The sequence below is a fragment of the Danio rerio genome, chromosome 23 (assembly GCF_049306965.1).
Source record: "Danio rerio strain Tuebingen ecotype United States chromosome 23, GRCz12tu, whole genome shotgun sequence".
Lineage (NCBI taxonomy): Eukaryota > Metazoa > Chordata > Actinopteri > Cypriniformes > Danionidae > Danio > Danio rerio.
Window position 1 is genome coordinate 46,065,001 of NC_133198.1, and position 24,207 is coordinate 46,089,207.

Sequence of the window (24,207 nt, forward strand, 5' to 3'; positions counted from 1 at the left end):
TTATATATATATATAGTATAATAGTATGATAATATATATGGTGCAGAGCATAAATGGGTACACCCCTTTTGAAAATTACAAAACTAAGCATTATATTATATAATATATCAATTAAATGGCAGCACAGTGGCTAGTGTAATGCCGCCACCCAACCCACTCCGAGCTGGTATTGAACCGGCTACCTTTCGCATGGTAGTCGGTTGCTCTACCAAGGAGGATAAAGACCATGGCCTCTAGAGCACCTTTCGAGGTCAGAGGAGTGAGGTTTACCTGCACAGCACTTACTAGCTGGCCTCTGCTTCACTCACCCCCCTAAACCTCACTCCCATCCGGGTCACGGCACCAATAAAATGCAGCCAGTTCTACACCACCCAACCCGCTCCGAGCTGGTATCAAACCGGCGACCTTCCGCACTAGAATCGGTTGGTGATGTTTACCTGCACAGCACTTACTAGTTGGCCTCTGCTACACTCACTCCCCTAAACCTCACTCCCATCCGGGTCACGGCACCAATAAAATGCAGCCAGTTCTACACAACCCAACCCGCTTCAAGCTGGTATCGAACCGGCGACCCTCCGCACTAGAGTGGGTTGGTGAGGTTTACCTGCACAGCACTTACGAGCTAGCCCCTGCTACACTAGCTCTGTTGCTCACAGCAAGAAGGACACTGGTTTGAGTACTGGCTGTGCCAGTTGGCATTTCTGTGTGGAGTTTGCATGTTCTCCCCTTGTTGGTTTGGGTTTCCTCCGGTTTCCCCCACAGTCCAAGCACATACACTACAGGTCAATTGAATAAACTAAATTGGTTGTAATTAGGGTTGTAACAATATACCGGTATGACGGTTTACCACGATTTGAACGTGCACGATTATCATACCATGAACAATTGCATATCAACGGTTTTAACCCTTAAAGACCGAGACAGCCGCCCGCGGCTAAAAATAAGTATTGCTTTTAAATGTTTAATAACTTTTGATCCGCTGATCCGATTCATACAATTCAAAGATTGGCATAAAGAAGAGAATCTCAGCTTTCCAGTGCTGTATCACATAACATTCGCGGACTTTCAGAGGCTCCGGAATCAGTGCGGTTACGTCATCAATATTTGACAACGCTGATTTGATAAAGAAACGCTCGTCACTGTGTCTCCGGACAAATCAGACATGATACATTAATGCATTGTCCCTCCTCCATGCCCAGATTGGTTCAAACTCGCTATATCACAACCAATAAGCATAGGTTTCGCTTTTGTTTGTGGACCAAGCTTTTTGAACAACACGGAATGAGAGATAGGCATACATTTATGCGCGGCTAAATAAAACGCAAAAAAAAAAGTTTTGCATGAAATAATTCTCATACTAAGTACTTTTGCATGCACAGCAGCACAGAAACATGACAAAACAGTGACACAGCAAAGACGAACTGCTGCTCTTGCTGTTTTCAAAAGACGCAAATGAAGATGCAGCTGTTTGTCTGCATTGCAGACAACCATATCCATATCCATATCGATAGACAACCATATCCATGCTGGCACATAAAACCTAAAGATGTTCCATATTGAATCTAGTTTCGTTATGTAACTATTTATAGTATAGTAAATATTTATATCTATTTTTTACTGAGGATTTGCACCATGTTTATTTGGACTTTATTTGGACTTTGACACATTATTTATTATTTTCTTATTTTTTTATTTGTTCATTGTAAGTGGTGTTGTTTATAGTAACTAAAAATATATTATTTGGAAAAAGTCAAATTTGCTTCACTGTTCTATTATTTTGTAACATTTGTAACATACCGTATACCGCGAAACCGTCAAACCGTGGTATTGTTTTAGACGATTATCATACCGTGAAAAATTCATACCGTTACAACCCTAGTTGTAATGTATGAGTGTGAATGAGTGTTTCCCAGTACTGGGTTGCAGCTGGAAGGGTATCCGCTGCATAAAACATATGCTGGAATAGTTGGTGGTTTATTTTACCGTGGTGACCTCTGACATAGAGACTAAGCTGAAGGTGAAATTTTTTACACCTCTGGTTGTTTTGTTATTTTCCATTTTGGCTTTGACTAATGTATATAAACAAAACATCTTATCATTTACAAAGTATGGTAACACTTTAGTTTATGTCATAATTCACACCATTTACTGACTTATTATCTGCCTATTATTGAGATTTTAACTGTTGTAAAGTATGATCTTATTTTATATCTCAAGTCATACCCAATACCTAAACTACTAACCTAATAACTATAAATTAGCAGCTAACTAGCATTTTATTGAGCTATAAGTCTTAGTTAATGGTTTGTTAATAGCGTGAATTGTACATTAAAATGAAGTGTGACTGAAAGTATTAAAATAAAAGGTGTAAAAGGGGTGTACTCATTTATACTGAGCACTGTATATATATATATATATATATATATATATATATATATACATATATATACATATATATACATATATATACATATATATATATATATATATATATATATATATATATATATATATATATATATATATATATATCTCAGTTGAATATGATCTTTTATAATAGATTTAAGTGTTAGCAGGTGATCTGAAAAGACTCATATCTTGTTTACGTCACTGATAATAAAGGGCTATAATTTCAGGTAGTCATCGTTATGAAGCTTCGTAACTAAGCAACACATGAACTGATATTTTAAACTATAATGTGCAAAAAAGGGGGTAGTTTACAGATTTAAGCTTCATGGTTATTACAAACTATCGGAAATAAGATTGTCAGATATTTTCACCAACAACTGAAAAAAACTAAAACTACCGGCAATTGATCTGATTAGTCTAAATCAGGAGTGTCAAACTCAGTTCCTGGAGGGCCGCAGCCCTGCACAGTTTAGTTTCAATCCTGCTCCAACACACTAACCTGTAGGTTTCAAACAAGCCTGAAGGACTCAGGCTTAATTTGATCAGGTGTGTTGGATTAGGGTTAAAGCTAAACTGTGCAGAGCTGTGGCCCTCCAGGAACTAAGTTTGACACCTGTGGTCTAAATCAACCACTTTTTTTAATCTTTGTTGCCAAAGTGTAATTGTTAAGTGTCACATATTCATAAAAATGCTAAATCATTCAGCTGTAATCCACAACCCAGGCTCATTCTAAAAACGCACCCCTATATACACAGAGAGCACCAAATATGTCCCAGGAGCTACGTTTTTAGCAGTTTTTGATTTTGCGAATCTACCAGAGACCACTGTGTGCGCTTTTTGAGATCTAATATTTCTCTTGCGAGTGCCATTTGTGCCTGCTGTTCTCACATAAATCCACCAGAGGCTGCTCTCGACTGACTGACTGATCGACTGACCCACCCTCTTCCTTTCCTAAACTAAACCGATGGTGTTTTCAAAAGCACTGATTGACCCGCCCACCCACGTCCCTGAACCCAACCAACAGTGTTTTCAAAAGCAACGATTAATTTGCCTACTGACGTCTCTGAACCCAACCAACAGTTTTTTCAAAAGCACTGATTAATTCGCCCACTACCTTCCCTAAACCCAACCGACAGTGTTTTTAAAAGCACCAAATAATTTGGCCACCCACTTCCCTGAACCCAACCGACAGTGTTTTCAAAAGTACTGATTAATTCGCCCACTACCTTCCCTAAACCCAACCGATAGTGTTTTCAAAAGCACCAATTGACTCCCCCACCACCTTCTCTAAACCCAACCGATAGTGTTTTGAAAAGCACTGATTGACCTGCCGACCGACTTCCCTTAACCCAACCCACTGTGGTTTCAAAAGCACAGATTGACCCGCTCAACGCCTTCCCTAAACCCAACCGTCAGTGTTTTTAAAAGCATTGATTAATTCGCCCACTACCTTCCCTAAACCCAACCGATAGTGTTTTCAAAAGCACTAATTGACTCCCCCACCACCTTCCTTTAACCCAACCTGTTTTCAAAAGCACCGATTGACCTGCCCACCCACTTTCCTAAACCCAACCCAAAGTGTTTTCAAAAGCACCGATTGACGTGCCCACCCATCTCCCTAAACCCAACCGACAGTGTTTTTAAAAGAACCGATTAATTTGCCCACCCACTTCCCTGAACCCAACTGACAGTGTTTTCAAAAGTACTGATTAATTCGCCTACTACCTTCCCTAAACCCAACCGACAGTGTTTTCAAAAGCACTGATTAACTCAGCCATTACCTTCCCTAAACCCAACCGATAATGTTTTCAAAAGCACAGATTGACCCACCCACCCACTTCCCTAAACCCAACCCAAAGTGTTTTTAAAAGCACCGATTGACCCGTTGATCCACTTCCCTAAACCCAACCCAAAGTGTTTTTAAAAGCACCGATTGACCTGTTGATCCACTTCCCTAAACCCAACCCAAAGTGTTTTTAAAAGCACCGATTGACCCGTTGATCCACTTCCTTAAACCCAACCGACATTGTTTTCAAAAGCACAGATTTAGTTTTTTGTTTTATCTGCTTTCCGGACCCGGTCTTTGCTGGACTCGAACCCTGTCAGTATGTCACAAGTTCACCATTGTACTCGGCAAGCTACTGGACAAACTGGTAACAGCAGGAAAGCCATCCATACATAGGTAATCGGTCAGCTGGTAAGCGTGAATATGAACTGCATCAGACCACCATGTAGTGTTCGTTTTAGAGATGAAATGCAGCTGTATGTACTTCTGGCTACATAATTCGTGATCTCCTCAAATGTATTTAGGGCTACGTTTTCAGTATGAGCCTGTGTTGGTAATTTATGTGTCCAGTCATGCCATGTAAAAAATGTTTGAAACTTACAAAGGTTGTAAAAAAAAAACTCATACACAAAAGATGTGTTTTCCTTTTGTTCATGTCATGTCCTGCTTTTTACACAAAGTCACCTTAATAAATATGACAGTATGTCAGTTTTATCTAAAACAACTTTTACTTGGCCTTTTTTTCTGAAACATTTTAAGAAATTGCTAAATTATGTATTAAAAAGATATTGGATTATTGGAAAAGCACAGAAAGTATTAATGAAATTAAGTTAATTATGTTTCTAACTTAGGTTTTTATGTTGTGTGTGTGATTTTAAGTCAGTTTAAATTAATTTAAATCTGACTCACTCATAAGGTTATTTTCATTTAACTTTAAGATTTAAGGCAACCAGTAATTATTTTACAGTGTAAGATTTAAAACACATTTTAATGATTATATTTGTAAATATTTTTGTATATAATGCAGGCATTATTTTATAATACAAAATATGTTATATTTTTTGCGTATGTGACTTTAAAAGTGGGCGTGTCGTATAGGCGGGTGCGCGTGACGTCATCACACCAACATTTCCGCACTTTCTCGTCAACCTCCAGTAACTTTCTGCAAGATTGTTTTTCATTCGAGCCGCACTTTTTGGTTCTCCAATCACTGCTCGATAAATAAACTGCGTTCTGGTAAGTACAGATATTCAAAACCAAATATTACTTTTTAACCAACATGTGAAGAGTATAATGCTAATACAATGGTAAGAAAAAAGTATAGAAAGATAACTTAGTTGCATAATGATAGCATCAAGACAGTTGCATAATGATAGCATAAAGACTGGCATTTTTATGAAAAAAAAAAACAAAGAAATTGAATTTCTGTGTAATTTTGTAGCAAATTGTAAAAAAAAAAATGTATATCCACCAATGTACATTTGTTAAAGTTTCTCCTTGTTTCAAAGCATTTAAAAATGATTTCAGTATTTTATATAAATCTATAAAACAGGTAAAAACAAAAGGTGTCTTAAAACTCTCTAAGCTTTTGTCAACTTATATGGACTGACCTCATAAATGTAATGTTTTTTTTTCTTTTGTATTATTTAAGGTTTATTTATGTTATTATTATTTTGTACTGTTTTGTTTATTATATGCTGTTTGAATATAATGTTATATATGTTTAACAATGGAAGTTGAAAATGCCTATTTGTTATTTGAAGTTTAAATAAATTTTTTAAAAAGTCTCACGGCGAATAAAAGGTAGGAATCAAAAAAAAAAAACTTTTATCAAGATGTTAGAGCATTGGAAAACCTATAACATTTATTTTCTATTTTATTTTTCTCTTATATTGTTATATTCTTATTTTATTTTATACACCCTCTCATATTTTAAATAAATGCTAACCCCTAATAAATAATGATAGCATAAAGATAGTTGCATAATGTTGATAAGAGTAAAACAACAAGATGAAAGCTAGAAATTATTAAATATTTATTTCTAGACTCAGTTATAGTTTGCTGCACATATATTAAATAAATCAGGTTGACATAAGAAACTGTAAGAGCGTGTTATTTCAAAAGTTGGCTATAGGAAACAAAGAAAGTATTATTTCTACCTTTAAAGAGACATTTTGCAAAATAAAAAAATACACAGAATGATTTTTATACTTTCTCATGCAATACCTAAAATACATAGGCTAACGAAATAAAATAATATCTATATTCCAACGAAATATAATCTTGTTGACCAATAGGTGGCGGTTATGCACTTTAAAAAGTTTAATAATGCCCACTAAAAATATACACACTCACCGGCCACTTTATTAGGTACACCTGTCCAAAAAATTTCTTTATCAGCCAATCACATGGCAGCAACTCAATGCATTTAGACATGTAGACATGGTCAAGACGATCTGCTGCAGTTCAAGTCGAGCATCAGAATGGAAAAGACAGCTAATTTAAGGGACTTTGAATGTGGCATGTTTGCTGGTGCCAGACGGGCTGTTCTGAGTATTTCAGAAACTGCTGATCTGCTGAGATTTTCACGCACAACCATCTCTAGGGTTTACAGAGAATGGTCTGAAAAAGAGAAAATATTCAGTGAGCGGCAGTTCTGTGGGCGTAAATGCCTTGTTGATGCCAGTGGTCAGAGGAGAATGGCCAGACTGGTTCCAGCTGATAGAAAGCAGACAGTAACTCAAATAACCACTTGCTACAATCGAGGTCTGCAGAAGAGCATCTCTGAACACACAACACGGGCAACCTTGAGGCAGATGGGCTACAGCAGCAGAAGACCACAGCGGGTGCCGCTCCTGTCAGCTAAGAACAGGAAACTGAGGCTACAATTCACACAGGCTCACCAAAACTGGACAATAGAAGATTGTAAAAAAAATGTTGCCTTATGAGTCTTGATTTCTGCTGCGACATTCGGATGGTCGGGTCAGAATTTGGCATCAACAACATGAAAGCATGGATCCATCCTGCCTTTTATCAACGGTTCAGGCTGCTGCTGGTGGTGTAATGGTGTGGGGTATATTTTCTTGGCACACTTTGGGTACTAAGGTGTACCTAATAAAGTGGCCGGTGACTAATTGGTAGAGTATAAATCAATTTAATTGATAATTCTCCTGTTTTGCAGTGAACATTTAAAGACAAATTTCACTTCATTTTTAATGAGATCTGTCTTATCTATAAAGTTACGATAGGGGGAGAGGGGATTACTTTTTTCAGTAATGCTGGTTTGTATAATACATGCTTCAGTAAATCAAATTACTGTATTTATTTGAATCACATCTAATTTATTACTAAAAAGTATTCAAGTGCTCAGTGTTTTGAGGTTTATTCAGCGTATTCTGACAGTCTATGAACTGTTAACCTCTGTTTAGCTATTTCAGAGGTTACTCTACGTCAAACTATATAAACTAAACGTCTGATTGTACTGAACTTTTAGGTTATATGTAGATACACACACCTATTTTTAAAGAAAACTGTCGGTAAACACTTACTCTAGTGTCTCTAGATCTGCCATTTCAGACTGTTGTTGGATGATTTTTCCCCCCTTGCATAGGCTGATTGGCGCAGTTATGTATTTAGAATGGTATGAACCGTTATAGGGGTGGATAATATAAATGTATATTTATATTATCTATTTAAGATACAGTAGAAATTCAATTTAAGTTGACCCAGTGACGCAGGGACGGACTGGGACAAAAATCTAGCCCTGGCACTGTTGCCTTACCAGCCCACATTACCACACCGACACAGCCCCACCCACAGACACGCACATTCACTCTTTATTTTGGTGTAAAGATAGTGAAATAATATGACATTCTTGCCAGATTTTGATTATGTCCGGGTAACCTTGTATTGGGTCGGCCCAACTTAAAACCAGGCGGCAGTTGCATTTATTATTATTATTTTTATTATCATCATCATAATATCACATCTAGCAAGAGATAAAAGCTGTCTGCACTTAAAAACAATACATATAAAAAAAAAAAAAAAACTGACCGGCCCACATTTATAAATTGGTCTGGCCCTTCTGGCATTTGCCAGAATTGCCAGATGGCCAGTCCGCCCCTGCAGTGACGCATGTTCCATACATTTACTACAGTAATTACAATGAATTTTGCATAATTACATGTAACTAATCCTTCACCATCTGTAGTGGCACACCTTTCGTGCAAATCCTTATGTACCATCTTTTGCAGCTTCTATTCCAACAACCAGTATTTGCAAAAACCCGAGTAAGACCGAATCTTATTTTATATGTATATTTTAAAGGAGCTACACAGTCTAAGATATCTGAACAAGAAGAATTAAAAAGAGAAATTAAATCATCAGGACTTGAGGAATGCTCAGCAGCAGCTAATATTGCTGTAGACACTTTGTTACTATTAAACATAGTAGAAAACTGATTTGCAGTGAGAGAGTTTATGCAGCGAGAGTGAAAACCTTCACTTTTTGTAGTACCAGAGAAGTATGATAGAGTAGTGTTAAAAACAATAGGCTTATGATCTGAGAAGGAGGCATCTTCAATGACAATATTTTCTATGGAAAACCCGTAGGACATTATAAGGTCCAAAGTGTGGCCTAGTGCATGTGTAGCACCAACAATATGCTGAGTAAATCCAAAAGAATCCAAAACATGCATAAACTCAGTTACCAAAGGCTTTCCAGGGCAGCACACGTGAATATTAAAATCCCCTAAAATTAATAAACGATCATAAGATGTGATTATATGAGAAACAAATTCAGAAAACTCCTTTATGAAACCTCTATCAGGCTTAGGAGGCCTGTAAACCAGAACACACAGAAAAGGAGTGGTATCCGATTCTATCAGAGCACATTGGAATTCAAATGTAGTGAAGTCCCCGACAGAGATAGTCCGACATCTGAACCAGTTTCTGAAAACCATAGCCACTCCACCTCCTTTCCCAATACATCTAGGAGTGCTGATAAAAGAACAGTTTAAAGGACAAAGTTCACCGAACACAGAGGACTCACCCGCTCCAATCCAGGTCTCAGCTAAAAAAAGGAAGGAATCTTCTTTTAAAAAAGGTTTACTGAAGAAATGCAAACAAAAATACAAAGTTACAATAGACCCGATCTGCTCGGTCAAAAAACTGTGTTGCTTCCAACATCCATAACTGCAATCTGACTTAAACGGTAAAAATGACCTTATGTACTGTTTTTCTATTGTATCAAATGTTTTTAAATTGTATCAAATGTTTTTAAATTGTATCAATTATTAAATTATGCATTTTAGATAATACAATCACAATGAATTCTTATTATATTTAAATATCCATTTTTATCATGTTTTGACCTTTTTAACTAAAATATTATCACAAATGAATTATGCATAACTGGCTCTTACACCACCCATATTTTAACCGTATGTAGTACGTTTATGTAATTAATTAATATTACTGCCTCGTTAAATGTCACCACTTTAAGTCACCTTAAAATAAAATGTAACCAAAAAAGCTGAGAGCAAACTCTAAATCTCTCTGTAAACATGTACATATACAAATTACATACAGTACACATACAGTAACTGTAAAATTGCGATAATCTCTAACAGTTTAATTTGTCTTCATTCAATTAAGAGGCTGTTTTTCTTGTATGCCAGGTCCTTCCTAAAAACATTTGCCTGCTAATAAAGCAATAACAGCGAGTAGGAAACTAGGTCACTTCATATATATCAGGTGTCATAAAAATTCATAGCTGACAGCAGTGGTGCGTTTACAAGGTCAGGAGTGTGATATAATGTTTTGTATGAATTGATTTATCAGCGCTGTGCGCTCTGGATGGGGTTGTATGGTAATTAGGAGTGTTTTCTCTCTGACATGTTTTGTACGGCTTGTTCTAGTTTTGCAGGAGCGACTGAAAGTTCAGCAGAGGCTCATTTATTCTTCAGACGCCATACAAAACAAGTGCTGTGAGTTTAACTGTTGTCAGTTTTAACAATTAGGACCTATAGGCTAAATTAATTAAATATACTCATTGGGCAAACGAATACCATCTTTAACCCATTGGACCAATCATATTAGAGAAGAGTCATCTGACCAGTTGGAACTGGCTGGCCGATCGACCCAATCAGAGCAGAGCATTCATCTGATCAATCACAACAGACTAGCCCATTGGATCATTTAAAGCAGAGTCATCTGACCAATCACAACTGACTGACCTATTGAACCAATCAGAACAGAGTAGAGTCATCTGACCAATCACATGGGACTGGTCAATCGGACCAATCAGATCAGAGTCATCAGACCAATCACAACAGACTAGCTCATCACACCATTCAGAGGAGAGTCATCGGACCAATCACAACTGACTTGCTGATCAGGCCAATCAAAGCAGAGTAAAGACCCATCAGAGCAGAGTCATCGGACCAATCACAATTGACTGGCCCTTTAGACTAATCATAGCAGAGTAGGGTCATCTTACCAAACACAACAGACTGGCAGATCGGACCAATCAGTGCAGAGTAGAGACCAATCAGTGCAGAGTCATCGGACCAATCACAATTGACTGGCCCATCGAACCAATCATAGCAGAGTAGGGTCATCTGACCAATCACAACAGACTGGCTGATCGGACCAATCAGAGCAGAGTAGTCCTCTGACCAATCTCAACAGACTAGCCCATTGGAGCATTTAGAGCCGTCATCTGACAAATCATAACTGACTGACCTATTGAACCAATCAGAACAGAGTAGAGTCATCTGACCAACCGCAACTAACTGACCAATTGGACCAATCAGAGAAGAGTATTCATCTGACCAATCACAAGGGACTGCCCCATTGGACCATTCAGAGCAGAATCAATAGACCAATCACAAATGACTGGCCTATTGAACCAATCAGAACGGAGTCATCTGACCAATCACAACAGACTGGCCCATCGGACCAATCATAGCAGAGTAGGGTCAGCTGACCAATCACAACTGACTTGGCCAATCAGAGCAGAGTAGTCATCTGACTAATCACTAGCCCATTGGACCATTTAGAGCAAAGTCATCAGACTAATCACAACGGACTGGCCAATTGGCCCAATCAGAGTCATCTGACCAGATTGTTCACCTCAGATCTTTTTAAAATAAAAGTCCGAAATTTTATTCAGCGCAAACCAACAACATTAGTCACTTAGTAGCCTATTAATAATAGTAAACATGTTTCATGTGTATTAATTGTATTAAAAGCCTTTAGCATTTCTTTAAAGGGCAGTGGCTGCTATTTAAATCTTTATGTCGTAATCTTTTCACATTGCGTGCTGTTAGGAGATGGTGTAAGCCAGGGGTGTCAAACTCAATTCCTGGAGGGCCGAAGCCCTGCACAGTTTAGTTCCAACCCTGCTCCAACACTCTAACCTGTATCAAACAAGCCTGAAGGACTCAATTAGTTTGATCAGGTGTGTTTTATTAGGGTTGAAACTAAACGGTGCAGAGCTGTGGCCCCTTTGGAACTGAGTTTGACACCTGTGGTGTAAGCTGTAGAAAAAACTTTGGGTAAAAGGGTTGCTGTGACTTTATTTTCTATTATCTTTGGTACGACCTTCATGGTTTAATACACGCTTGTGAATTGCGATTTTCTCGGTTTTGCATTTATATATATTTTATGTGCGTTTTATATCTCCCCGAATTGACTGTGTGTGCCTGTAAGTCCATGAGCTGAGATGAGGAAACTCCTCCCCGCGAGTAAATATCCAATCACAATGCTCTAAAGCTTAGGGGCGCTTGACCATCATTCCACACTTTAACATGGCGAGCGGCAGTGAAGTGAGGCTCAGGCAACAGTACAAGGAAGCGCCGGCGAAGTAAGTCAACAGTACGAGAAAGCGCCAGCGTCTTTCAAATCTGCGGTGTAAGGATATTTAGATTTTGCCAGTAAGTATAATGCCAATAAAAAATAAAATGGTGAACAAAAATTAACTGTGCAAGCATTGATTTACACGTATAACCATGACTGCACATCTGCAGCGCATCACCCAGCAATATCACTGTCTAAAGGCAGAATAGCAGAGAAGGTAATAAAGTCCTCCAAATAGCAACAATCCCTCGCTAAAACTTTCCAGCAAACATACCCAACTGGTTTCGAGAGACACATAAAATAACAAAGGCAGTGCGGGTGATTATTGCTAAGGATTTGCAGCCGTTTTCGGTGATTGGAGATGTGGGCTTTTGTCATCTTATAAAAGCACTCGATCCGCAATACAGACTACAGTCTCACATTTTTTCAGCACCAAGATAATTAAGATGCTTTATTTATATTCACTGAAGTACAAATATGTTCATTTGAAACTTATCTTTATTAACTTCTCATGTATGTTTATTTTCAAAGTGTAGGATTTTATGTGTTCCCCAGTTTGTACATGGGCTACCAGCAGCTGTCAGATTTCAGTGTAATTTTTTTTTATACAATACTCTAGGAACTACTGTACTTTTCTTGGCTTTTAAGTAAAACAAAATAAGTATTGCAATAAATAGTTTTTATTTTTTTTCCCCCTGAACCTCGTACTGTTCCTATTGCCTATAGAAAAAAAAAAAAAACATGTGTCAAGCCATGAGAACCGAACCAAAAACCGTGTTAAAAAGTGTTGAACCATGGGCCAACTGTATTGTTAAATCCCTAGAATAGACCTAAGCATTCATTCAGTTGTTCATGCATAAAATGAGCTACTATATATAAAATAAGAGTATATTTTCTAGCGATACTGGCCTTGAAAACCCTCGTTTTTATTGTATGATGTTACAACAGAAGACTCTTTAAATAGGAAAATTAAAACGTCAGCATTTGTTCAAAATGAAAATAGGAAATGTCTTTTAAGCTCACCGTCTGTGTATAATATCCAATCTCCGTCATCAGTGACGATGTCATCAGTGTTCTCTCAGCTGATTGGCCAATGGCTGGATGTTCAGGGATTCCTGATATTTCTCTGTGTGCTGCTGCTGGTGAAACACTTCCGAGATGTTTATTCAAAGAACATGCCCCCAGGACCCTTCCCTCTGCCTTTTGTTGGAAACCTCACAAACATCGGCTTTAGTGATCCACTGGGCTCCTTTCAGAGGGTAAGTCTCTTTATTCAGTTATGTGTGTGTGTGGTAAAATGATTTAGTGTGAATGTATAATGTGTAAAGACCTGTACACACCAAGCATGATCACTATAATGATATAGGGTGTAAACTATATCATTAGGTGAGTAAATAGTGAGTACATTTTCATTTTTGGGTGAACTTTCCCACCCATTTTTTTGGGTGAAATCTTGTTTGCCAGATTGCAGAGAAGTATGGAGATGTGTGCACACTTTACCTGGGAACCAAGCCCTGTATACTGATGACTGGATATGAGACTTTAAAAGAGGCTTTTGTGGAGCAGGCGGACATCTTTACCGACCGACCGTACTTTCCTATAGTGGACAAGCTTGGAAATGGGAAAGGTACAGGCAGACAGACACAGAAAATCTGAATTGCATTGCAGCTAATGTGCTTTTTCAGGAACGGCTTCCCATGCAACGTGTAATGCAGCTGTCTATAAATGTTAAAGGTCTGTGGAGTTTTAAAGATCAAAGTGCAGATGAATAAATGGTGGTTTCTGCTCTGCTGAAGCAAATCCACTTTGCTGCTCTTTGAAGGAAGTTTCGATTGAGATGGTAAAACCTATTCAGTTGTTATTTTCGTGTTACTTTCTTTAAAAGTGCTGAGGAAGAGCTGAAATAAAGATCTGCTAATGGACATCAGACCAATCAGAGCAGGGTAGGATCAACTGACCAATCATGTCAGATTGGTCCATCAGCCCAATCACAACAGACTTGCCCATTTGACCAATTAGAGCAGAGTCACTGACCAGTCACAACAGACGGGCTCATTTGACCAGTCAGAACAGAGCAGGATCATCTGACCAATAACAGCAGACTAGATCTTCTTACCAATCAGGGCAAAGAAGGGTTATTTGACCAATCACAACAGATTGAACCATCTGACAAATAACAGCTGACTGCTGTATAAGACCAATCAGAGCAGAGTAAAGTCATCTGACTAATTACAACTGCCTGGCCCATCGGACCAACCAGAGCAGATTAGACCAGTCACCAAATGACTAATCACAACAGACGGGACCATCTGACCAATCACTACAGACTGACCCATTTGACCAATCAGAACAGAGAAGAGTCATCTGCCTAAACACAACATACTGGATCATCTGACCAATCACAGCAGACTGGCCCATTTGACCAATCAGAACAGAGAAGAGTCATCTGCCTAATCACAACTGGCGGGACCATCTGACCAACCACAACAGACTGACCAAGTTGACCAATCAGAGCAGAGTATTGTCATCTGTCCAATCACAACTGACTGGACCATCTGACCAATCACAACAGACTGACCCATTTGACCAATCAGAACAGAGAAGAGTCATCTGCCTAATCACAACTGGCGGGACCATCTGACCAACCACAACAGACTGACCAAGTTGACCAATCAGAGCAGAGTATTGTCATCTGTCCAATCACAACTGACTGGACCATCTGACCAATCACAACAGACTGACCCATTTGACCAATCAGAACAGAGAAGAGTCATCCGCCTAATCACAACATTCTGGACCATCTGATCAACCACAACAAACTGACCGAGTTGAACAATCAGAGCAGAGTATTATCATCTGACCAATCACAACAGACTGACCCATTTGACCAATCAGAACAGAGAAGAGTCATCTGCCTAATCACAACTGACTGGATCATCTGACTAATCACAGCAAACTGGCCCATTTGACCAATCAGAACAGAGAAGAGTCATCTGCCTAATCACAACTGGCGGGACCATCTGACCAACCACAACAGACTGACCAAGTTGACCAATCAGAGCAGAGTATTGTCATCTGTCCAATCACAACTGACTGGACCATCTGACCAATCACAACAGACTGACCCATTTGACCAATCAGAACAGAGAAGAGTCATCTGCCTAATCACAACTGGCGGGACCATCTGACCAACCACAACAGACTGACCAAGTTGACCAATCAGAGCAGAGTATTGTCATCTGTCCAATCACAACTGACTGGACCATCTGACCAATCACAACAGACTGACCCATTTGACCAATCAGAACAGAGAAGAGTCATCCGCCTAATCACAACATACTGGACCATCTGATCAACCACAACAAACTGACCGAGTTGAACAATCAGAGCAGAGTATTATCATCTGACCAATCACAACAGACTGACCCATTTGACCAATCAGAACAGAGAAGAGTCATCTGCCTAATCACAACTGACTGGATCATCTGACTAATCACAGCAAACTGGCCCATTTGACCAATCAAAACAGAGAAGAGTCATCTGCCTAATCACAACTGACTGGATCATCTGACCAATCACAACAGACTGACCCATTTGACCAATCAGAACAGAGAAGAGTCATCCGCCTAATCACAACTAACTGGACCATCTGACTAATCGCAGCAGACTGGCCCATTTGACCAATCAGAACAGTAAAGAGTCATCTGACCAATCATAACAGACTGACCAAGTTGACCAATCAGAGCAGAGTATAGTCATCTGTACAGTCACAACTGAATAGACAATCTGACCAATCACAGCACACTGAAACACTTGACCAGTCAGAACAAAGTACAGAAATATGACCAATCACAACAGACGGGATCATCTGACCAATAACGATTAATCTGGTTAATAAAGTAATCAGGATTACTTACAATCAAATTAATCAGAGCAGAGTATAGTCACTTGACCAATCACAACAGACTGGTCATCTGACCAATCAGACAAGAGTAGATTTGTCCAATTAGAACAAAATAGAGTAATCCGACCAATAATAACAGAGCAAGCCTTCAGAAAGGCAGGGTTTAGAAAGACCAGATGCTTCAACCAACCATTTTGGACATTGAGAGAAGAGCTGAAATTGCTGTGGATAAAGGGGAATTTTTTATTTATTTTTTTTATGTTGATGTAAACGTATTATATAAGATTCTGAATTAAAATGAGTATACTTTAAATACAAAACATTTTATTCTGATGCTAAAATGTGTGCAGGCCTGATAATGTCCAGTGGTCACATGTGGCGTCAGCAGAGGCGTTTTGCTCTGGCAACATTGAAATACTTCGGTGTGGGGAAGAAAACTCTGGAAAACGCCATCCTGCAGGAGTGTCGCTTTCTCTGTGACTCCTTACAGGCTGAACGAGGTCAGTCAGCAGCATTTCTGTGCACATTCCTCTTCACAATCATTTTTTTTTGCTGAGAAAATATGAAAACCGAATGAATGCCCTGTAATGTCCTGCACATGTGTCTTATATTCAGGGAAAGAAATGTTGAATGTCACAGTCATGCTTTGAAGGTCTGCATGTACATACTGTCCTCTACAGGCCACCGTGTGCAAATGCAAGTGTCTTTTTGAAGGGCGAACATCTGGGAAACCACACGAAAGCTTATCATTATTAATTTAATATTTTATCAAAATCCATACTGTGACATCCAACAGTCTGAGAGACTGCAAGTTTGCCATTTAAAACATGTAGATTATATAAACAAGACTAGTTTATTTTTTTTAAACATTAATAATAAATACAAGTCTGAAAATAAAGTTTTATAAAATTTGATTAATACTAATGAAAGTGAACAAATAAAAATAAATAAAAAAGAATAAAATAACAAATAAAACAAGTCATTAGTTACTGGTTAAATATTCACATATTCAATTTAATAAGGTTAAATATTCATATTTAATATAGAATATCCATATATATAGTAAATAATAATAAATAATTGAAAAAGTCAACATGTAAATTACTTAATAAAATAAAACAAATAAACGGCGACAGTGGTTCGGTGATTAGCATTGTCACCTCACAACAAGAAGGTTGCTGGTTTGAGCCTCGGCTGGGCCAGTTTTGATTTCTGTGTGGAGTTTGCATGTTCTCCCCATGTTGGCGTTGGTTTCCTCCTGGTGCTCCAATTTCCCTCACAGTCCAAACACATGCGCTATATGTGAATTGGCTAAATTGGCCGTAAGGTATGAGAGTGTATGGGTGTTTCCCAGTACTGGGTTTTTGCTAAAAGGTCTTGCGCTGTGTAAAACATTTGCTGAATTAGTTGGCGGTTCAACGGTTCAATTAGGGGTCTTCAACTGTGGTGACCCCTGATCGGGGAATAAAGGGAGTAAGCCAAGGCAAATGAATGAAAGAAAACAGATAAATAAATGTTTGTACTATTTTATATTTTATGCTATTAGGTGAATAATCAAAGCTATGTCCATAAGTGTAAGAGGCATTAATTTAGGGATTTTTCAAAAAAAAAAAATTTAATAAAATAAAAAATAATTCTAATATATATACAGTCCAAACACATGCGCTATAGGGGAATTGAATAAACTAAATTGCCCATAGTGTATGAGTGTGTGTGTGTGTGTAAATCTTAGTGTGTTTGGGTGTTTCCCACTACTGGGTTGCAGCTGGAAGGGCATCCACTGCGTAAAACATATGCCACATAAGTTGGTGGTTCATTCCGCTGTGGTGACCCCTGATTAATAATAAAGGGACTAAGCAAGCTGAAGGAAAATAAATGAATGAAAACACAATTGTGTACAATTTTTTGTGTATAATCAAAGCAATGTGCAGAAGTGTGAGATGACATTAATTTGGGGATTTTTCAAATAGATAATATATTAAATGTCTATAAATTAAATAAAATAAAAATATGAATTAGCAAATAGGCAAGCCTCTTTGTACAGTTTTTATGATTTATTCATTCATTTTCAACTTAGTCCCTTTATTAATGTTAAATAATGAACCGCCAACTTATCCAGCTTATGTTTTACACAGCGGATGCCCTTACAGCCGCAACCCATCACTGGGAAACACCCATAGACACTCATTCACACACATACACTAGGACAATTTAGCCTACCCAATTCACCTGTACCACATGTTTTTGGACTGTGGGGGAAACCAGAGCACCCGGAGGAAACCCACGCGAACAAAGGGAGAACATGCAAACTCCACACAGAAACGCCAACTGACCCAGCAAAGGCTCGAACCAGCAACCTTCTTGCTGTGAGGTGAACGTGCTACCCACTGCGGCACCGTGACGCCTTTTATGATTTAGTTGTTTCGTAAAAATAATGATGAATAAAATAATGAGTATATTAATAATTAGAAATGTATCAATTAATCTACAGTAATAATAATAATAATAATAATAATGTAAAGTGATGATGCCAATCATCGAATACGTCAAGGAAAACACATATGAAGGGATGATGCCAACCTTAGAGGATTTCTAAAGGTCTCCATTATCCTGGACCTGGCCGTATCCTGAGCAAATACTGTGGTAGTCATGGAGGAGCAGAGAGCATGAGACCGATTCCTAAAAGACCCCAGTGACAGACAAGTCTCCCATCCTGTGGCCAGCCTAAACCCCCGCTGGTGACCTACTCACACCTGCAGCTGCTTCATAATGGATGCCAGTGTTCTCCAGCCTCCGGCACCTAGACTGCAGCTCTGCACAAGAAGTTTGGCCAGAGGAGAAATGGTCGTTCCCAACTGAGCCTGGTTTCTCTCAACACTTTCATCAATTGGTGATGTTTGTTCCTCGCCACTGTCACCACTGGCGTGCTTGTTTTGGGAATTGTGGAGCTGCGCATCGATGAATTTTCTCTTTAGTGTTTGGGGTTTCAGCAGTGACAATTAAATCACACTAAACTACACTGACCTTCTACACTGAAAACTGGACTGACACTTTCAATCTACTTGAACAAGGGTGACCAACCCTACTCCTGGAGATCTACCATCCTGCAGATTTCAGTTGCGATCCATATCAAACACACCTGCCTGTAATTATCCAGAGCTGTTCAGGTCTTGATTAATTGGTTCAGGTGTGTTTGATCAGGGTTGGAGCTGAACTCAGCAGGAGCAGGGTTGGTCACCCCTAGGCTTGGGCGGTATTACGGTATTATGGTATACCGCGGGATCTAAAAATAGCAACGGTGTCAGTTTCAATACCGTTATACCGTCATAAAATATTAAATATCCTTTATTTAATGCCTACAAAAACGTATGTGTGGTTGTCATCACGGGACAGTGTGGAGGAGAGAGGGAGAGGGAGGGGGAGAGGGAGAGGGGGAGAGGGAGAGGGAGAGGTGACGTGACGTGACGAGTCGCGCTTCAAAGTGTCCTGCAGTTTGGCAGTATTTACGGTTTCGACTCAACAGAAGGGAGACGTGGTTAATATGAACGAGAGGTCTGCATTAGAGCTGAAGATCTTTGCCCGAACCCGACGAGACCCGAAAAAATCCAAATCCCTGCATTAAAATCCATCCCTGCAAAGGTGAAACAAATGATGACGAAGTAGTAAAAAAAGCGAATTTTGATGGCGGTCAAGTCAGTCACTAGCTCAGAAGGAGCGGTTATTCCAGCAGCAGGTATTTTGCGGTCGCTCATACACTGCGTATTACGGTAGAGCCCTAAACCGCAAGCTGACAGGTAAAAAGACGAGGCCATTCGCTACAGTGAAACTGCTGTCATGGAAAATTAAATGCATGTTCCTGACTGGTAGAAGATGAACAAACAATCCATCCCAAAACTTGCAAAATCAGCCAGATCAGAACTCTGCATCTCGACCTGTAGCAGCAGGAAAGGGTGTTCAGCTGCTGGACCCCGTGAGCGCAGGTCTGCGCTAAAGCCAGTGGATTTAATAATGTTCCTCCACAAACACACGTAGCCTAATCTTGGTGAGTAAAGGGTTTTTCAATTATAAATAAATATTAATTAAACCATATAATCATAATGTAGACAGAGTATACAGGCTAATGGTGACATTATTCTTTTATTATTCAGCTTCACCGCCGCCCTAATGCCAGATTTTGAAGAGAAGTAGAGAAACAAACCTTGCACAGCCTTTATCTTAATTTCGTTATTGCCAAAATACCCGTCATCATTTAGAGTTTATTTTAATTTGATTTGTTAAGCACGATTTCTTTTCATCAGTGTGTTGGCCAATTTAAAAGCTAAGTGCATGTACCTAGACCTATATAGAGTGCTGAGATGTTACGATGTTACAGAGGACTTATTTTATTTCTTTGCTTAAACTTTCAAGTGGCATATAGTCTACGTTTGTTATGAATAAATGATGTTAAAACATATAAATGACTCATTCTTGAAAAAATGTATTAGAGCTGTGTGCATGAGCACATTTGAATAATGTCAGGCTGTAAACGGGTTCGGGCTTTATAAAGCTGTCAGTCAAACTGTACCTGTTGGACTCGGGACCTATCGGGTATAATTTTTATGGTCCGATTACAGCGCTCTGCATTCCCGCTGCAGTACCGCGGGAGCCGGCCAGATTTCTTATGGTGTGGGAGTAAATTTCTGAATAAATCGCGGGAGAGATGTGTGTGTGTGTGTTTAAGTGAGAGAGAGAGAGAGAGATGCCTTGCGTCGCTTGGCTCTCTCTCTCTCTCTCTCTCTCTTCTTTCTCTCTCTTCTTTCTCTCTGACCGCGAGCCTAAGGTCGCATAGAAGGTATTTAGTTTCTGAATGGTTTAGGCTCAAGCCAACAGTTTGGTGATGCTGTCTGAGCCTTACGTCATATTTTTTTTTATTACGCCGGTAATACCGGATACCGGGGTAAAATATGGAGGCGGTTTGACGGTATCAAAATTTGGATACCGCCCAAGCCTAGTCACCCCTGTACTAGAATCTTCTATGTTGAGCTGCTTTGACACAATCTACATTGCAAATGCGCTATAAAAATACAGATGAATTTAATTTAATAATAATAACAAGAATATTCAGATTTAGAGAACATCTGTCAGCAAATGAATTAGTAGTTTTACTAGTGTTCTCATACATTTGTTTACAACTATATGTGTCATAATGTTTTTAATGAACCTTTTTCTATCATTATGTTTTCAGGTTTGCCCTTTGACCCTCAGCATCTTGTGACCAACGCTGTGTCTAATATCATCTGCGGGTTGGTATTCGGTCACCGCTTTGAGTACGATGACCATCAGTTTCATCTAATGCAGACGTACATCAATAACATCCTACAGCTTCCCATCTCAAACTGGGGTCGGGTATGAGATCAGCCTGCTACCATTTTTATTCATTTTCCTATTGGCTTAGTCCCTAATTTATCTGTGGAATGAACCGCCAACTATTCCAGCATATGTTTTACACAGCGGATGCCCTTCCAGCCGCAACCCAGTACTGGGAAACACCAATGCACTCTCATTGACACACACTCTCATGCACTACAGCCGATTTAGTTCATCCAAACGTTGCACATTTCAATTCCACAATGACTTTAAATAGAGTTTTAGTGTGTCTTATTTTGTGTGTCTCTTTACAGTTGTATAATGAGTTTCCCACCCTGATGTCGCTGCTGCCAGGAAAGCACCAGACGGCGTTCGCCAGCATGTCTAAACTTCAGCCATTCCTAAAGGAGGAAATCATCAAACACCAGCAGGACAGAGAGCCGTCCAGCCCCAGAGACTACATCGACTGCTATCTGGAGGAGATCGAGAAGGTACTATAGTTCAGAGACGCTCTCATGGGTTTATATTCTTGTCTTTATTAGGAGTCGGGACGAGTTTTAGCAGCTCGCTTATGAATATTCTTGTCTGTCCTACAGAGAAAGAGTCTATATATATACAGAGAAAGAGAGTATATATATATATATATATATATATATATATATATATATATATATATATATATATATATATATATATATATACATACATATATATATATATATAGACAGCACTAATATATATATATATATATATATATATATATATATATATATATATATATATATATATATATATATATATATATATATATATATATATATATATTAGTGCTGTCAATTGGTTAAATAAAAATTAACTTATTAATCACTTTTTTTTGCGATTAATCACATTTAAAAGACTGTAACTTGTTTATGAGAATTTTTGTTTAACTTGTAACACAGATTTCTTCATGTAAACAACATACCCACAATAAACCATCAAGATCCTGCTTGACAGCCATATTTATTACAGAAATAAAAACAGGCATGTTAATGCCATTTGATTTCAAAACAATCAACGCCAATAAAAATAATAAAAAAAAACATTTCTAAGTTGGATTCTAAGTGAACTGCAAAAAAGTGCCAAAATACAGGCATTGCAGATATGGAAAATGGAAAATTATAATAATAATAAAGTATTGAATACAAACAATTGTACTCATTAAAAAGTTGTATTGCTGATAGTTGAGAACACTAATTATAAAGTAGAAACAATTTAGCTTAGTCCTCCTTTACAATTAGCCAGTTGCTAAAACAGTCCAGTCTGTTGACATTATCGGGGGACAATGTGGACCTTTTCTTTTGAATGATGTGAGCTGAGAGTGGGAACAGTCTCTCACAAGCAGGATCACTGAATTAGCATATGCTTTTCGATGCCTAATTTTGTTGCTGCTGTTGCTGCGACAAGGATGTAAGAAGCATCAAGCGGTACATCAAAGGCACCCACAGGTATGAGTTGTGTCGCACCAAAGACTAATTCTTACAGGGACTTTGGTAGAGGTGTGAACCTATACTGGTCTCACGGTTCGGTTCGGTTACGATTATCATGCCTTTGATTCGGTTCAATTCGATATCTCGGTGCATCACGGTGCATTGACGATGCTTTCTATATGCAGTGTTATATTTTAGGGGGGAGGCTATAACAAGCTGTCTGTATAAACACACAGATACACAGCAGCACACTGTCTCTCATTCAAACACATACACAAACATAGACAGCACCAAACAAACAAACACACACACACACACACACACTTAAGCCCTCGCAACAGGGAGAGCTTGCGCTGAGCGGAGCAGAAAAACAAAAAAAAAAGCACTTTTCCGACGGTCCCTTACTCAGAGCTCCTCTCAGCGCGAGCTCTGCCGGCTAAACACATATTGCGAGGGCTTAAACGGAGCAGTTTTGTCTTTTTGTAGGAAACACACTTTAGATCTTTTTAGGGTAAGAGGTTTTTGAGTTATTGCCGTCTATAACTGAATGTGTGTCAGGAATATCGAAAACAAAACCAACTGAACCGCTCATTTCTGGTGCCCCCCTGGATATACAGCGCCCTTAGCATTTGCCTATAGTGCCTATGCCACGGGCCGGCCCTGAGTTGGCTGAGTGTTGTAAATACTCGCGCTCACCTCCCTCGCGACAGAGCACATAGGAGATAAATGACGTCAGTACATAATAACCGTTTATGATTGTTACTGAACTGATACCAAATTGTCCGCGTCTGCATCGAGGTGCACCGAAGAAACAATTAATTTTGACACCCCTAGACTTTGGTCACACCATCTCTAAACATTTAAACCACTTTGAGGGATACAGACGGCTAAATCGTTGATGTTTAGGCATTTGTTCTTGTTGTCAGTAAACGTGCGCACACACAAAGACACACACACACAATGCGCGCAGGACAGCACAGCCAGAGCAACTCCCTTCAGATTCAACACGCATGATTGCGTTCATCGAATTTGCTTAAACTAAGCGTTCTTAAGTATGGCTGTATTTCACAAGGATTCTGACACAGCAACGTGAAGCAGATGCTTTACAAAAGTTGTGTTTAAGTGGGGAACACGACAGAATGCGCTGTTTTTGACAGCCTGCGACATCATCTGAGTTTCACTGAGTACATATTTACACGGACACCAATACTCTGATTTTAATATGATTAACATAATACTCTTATTGAGGGGCTACAATGTAAACAGCGATTTTTGATTACCTTAAAGGACCACCAAGTCACGAAATGCGGAGGTTTTTCTTTCCATTCGGTATGTGGTATCAAATTCCATTACAACAAAAGTCGAAAGATTAAAAAGGAAACATACGAAATGAGATGAGACCCTGGAGCAAACGTTGTTTTATACTAAAAGTGC

The 24,207-nt window shown here is 38.9% G+C and overlaps 1 protein-coding gene across 1 annotated transcript in view; it reads left to right on the forward strand.

Annotated features, from left to right (window-relative positions):
* Positions 1–5,348: 5,348 nt before the first annotated feature.
* Positions 5,349–24,207, forward strand: part of cyp2ae1 (cytochrome P450, family 2, subfamily AE, polypeptide 1) — a 28,723-nt gene continuing 9,864 nt past the window's right edge. Inside the window, exons 1-7 of the mRNA XM_068216957.2 lie at positions 5,349–5,431; positions 10,113–10,181; positions 13,111–13,313; positions 13,519–13,681; positions 16,309–16,458; positions 21,183–21,343; positions 21,619–21,795. Of these exons, the coding sequence (XP_068073058.2) occupies positions 13,116–13,313; positions 13,519–13,681; positions 16,309–16,458; positions 21,183–21,343; positions 21,619–21,795 (849 nt within the window). The 5' untranslated portion in view covers positions 5,349–5,431; positions 10,113–10,181; positions 13,111–13,115. The remainder of the gene's footprint in view (positions 5,432–10,112; positions 10,182–13,110; positions 13,314–13,518; positions 13,682–16,308; positions 16,459–21,182; positions 21,344–21,618; positions 21,796–24,207) is intronic.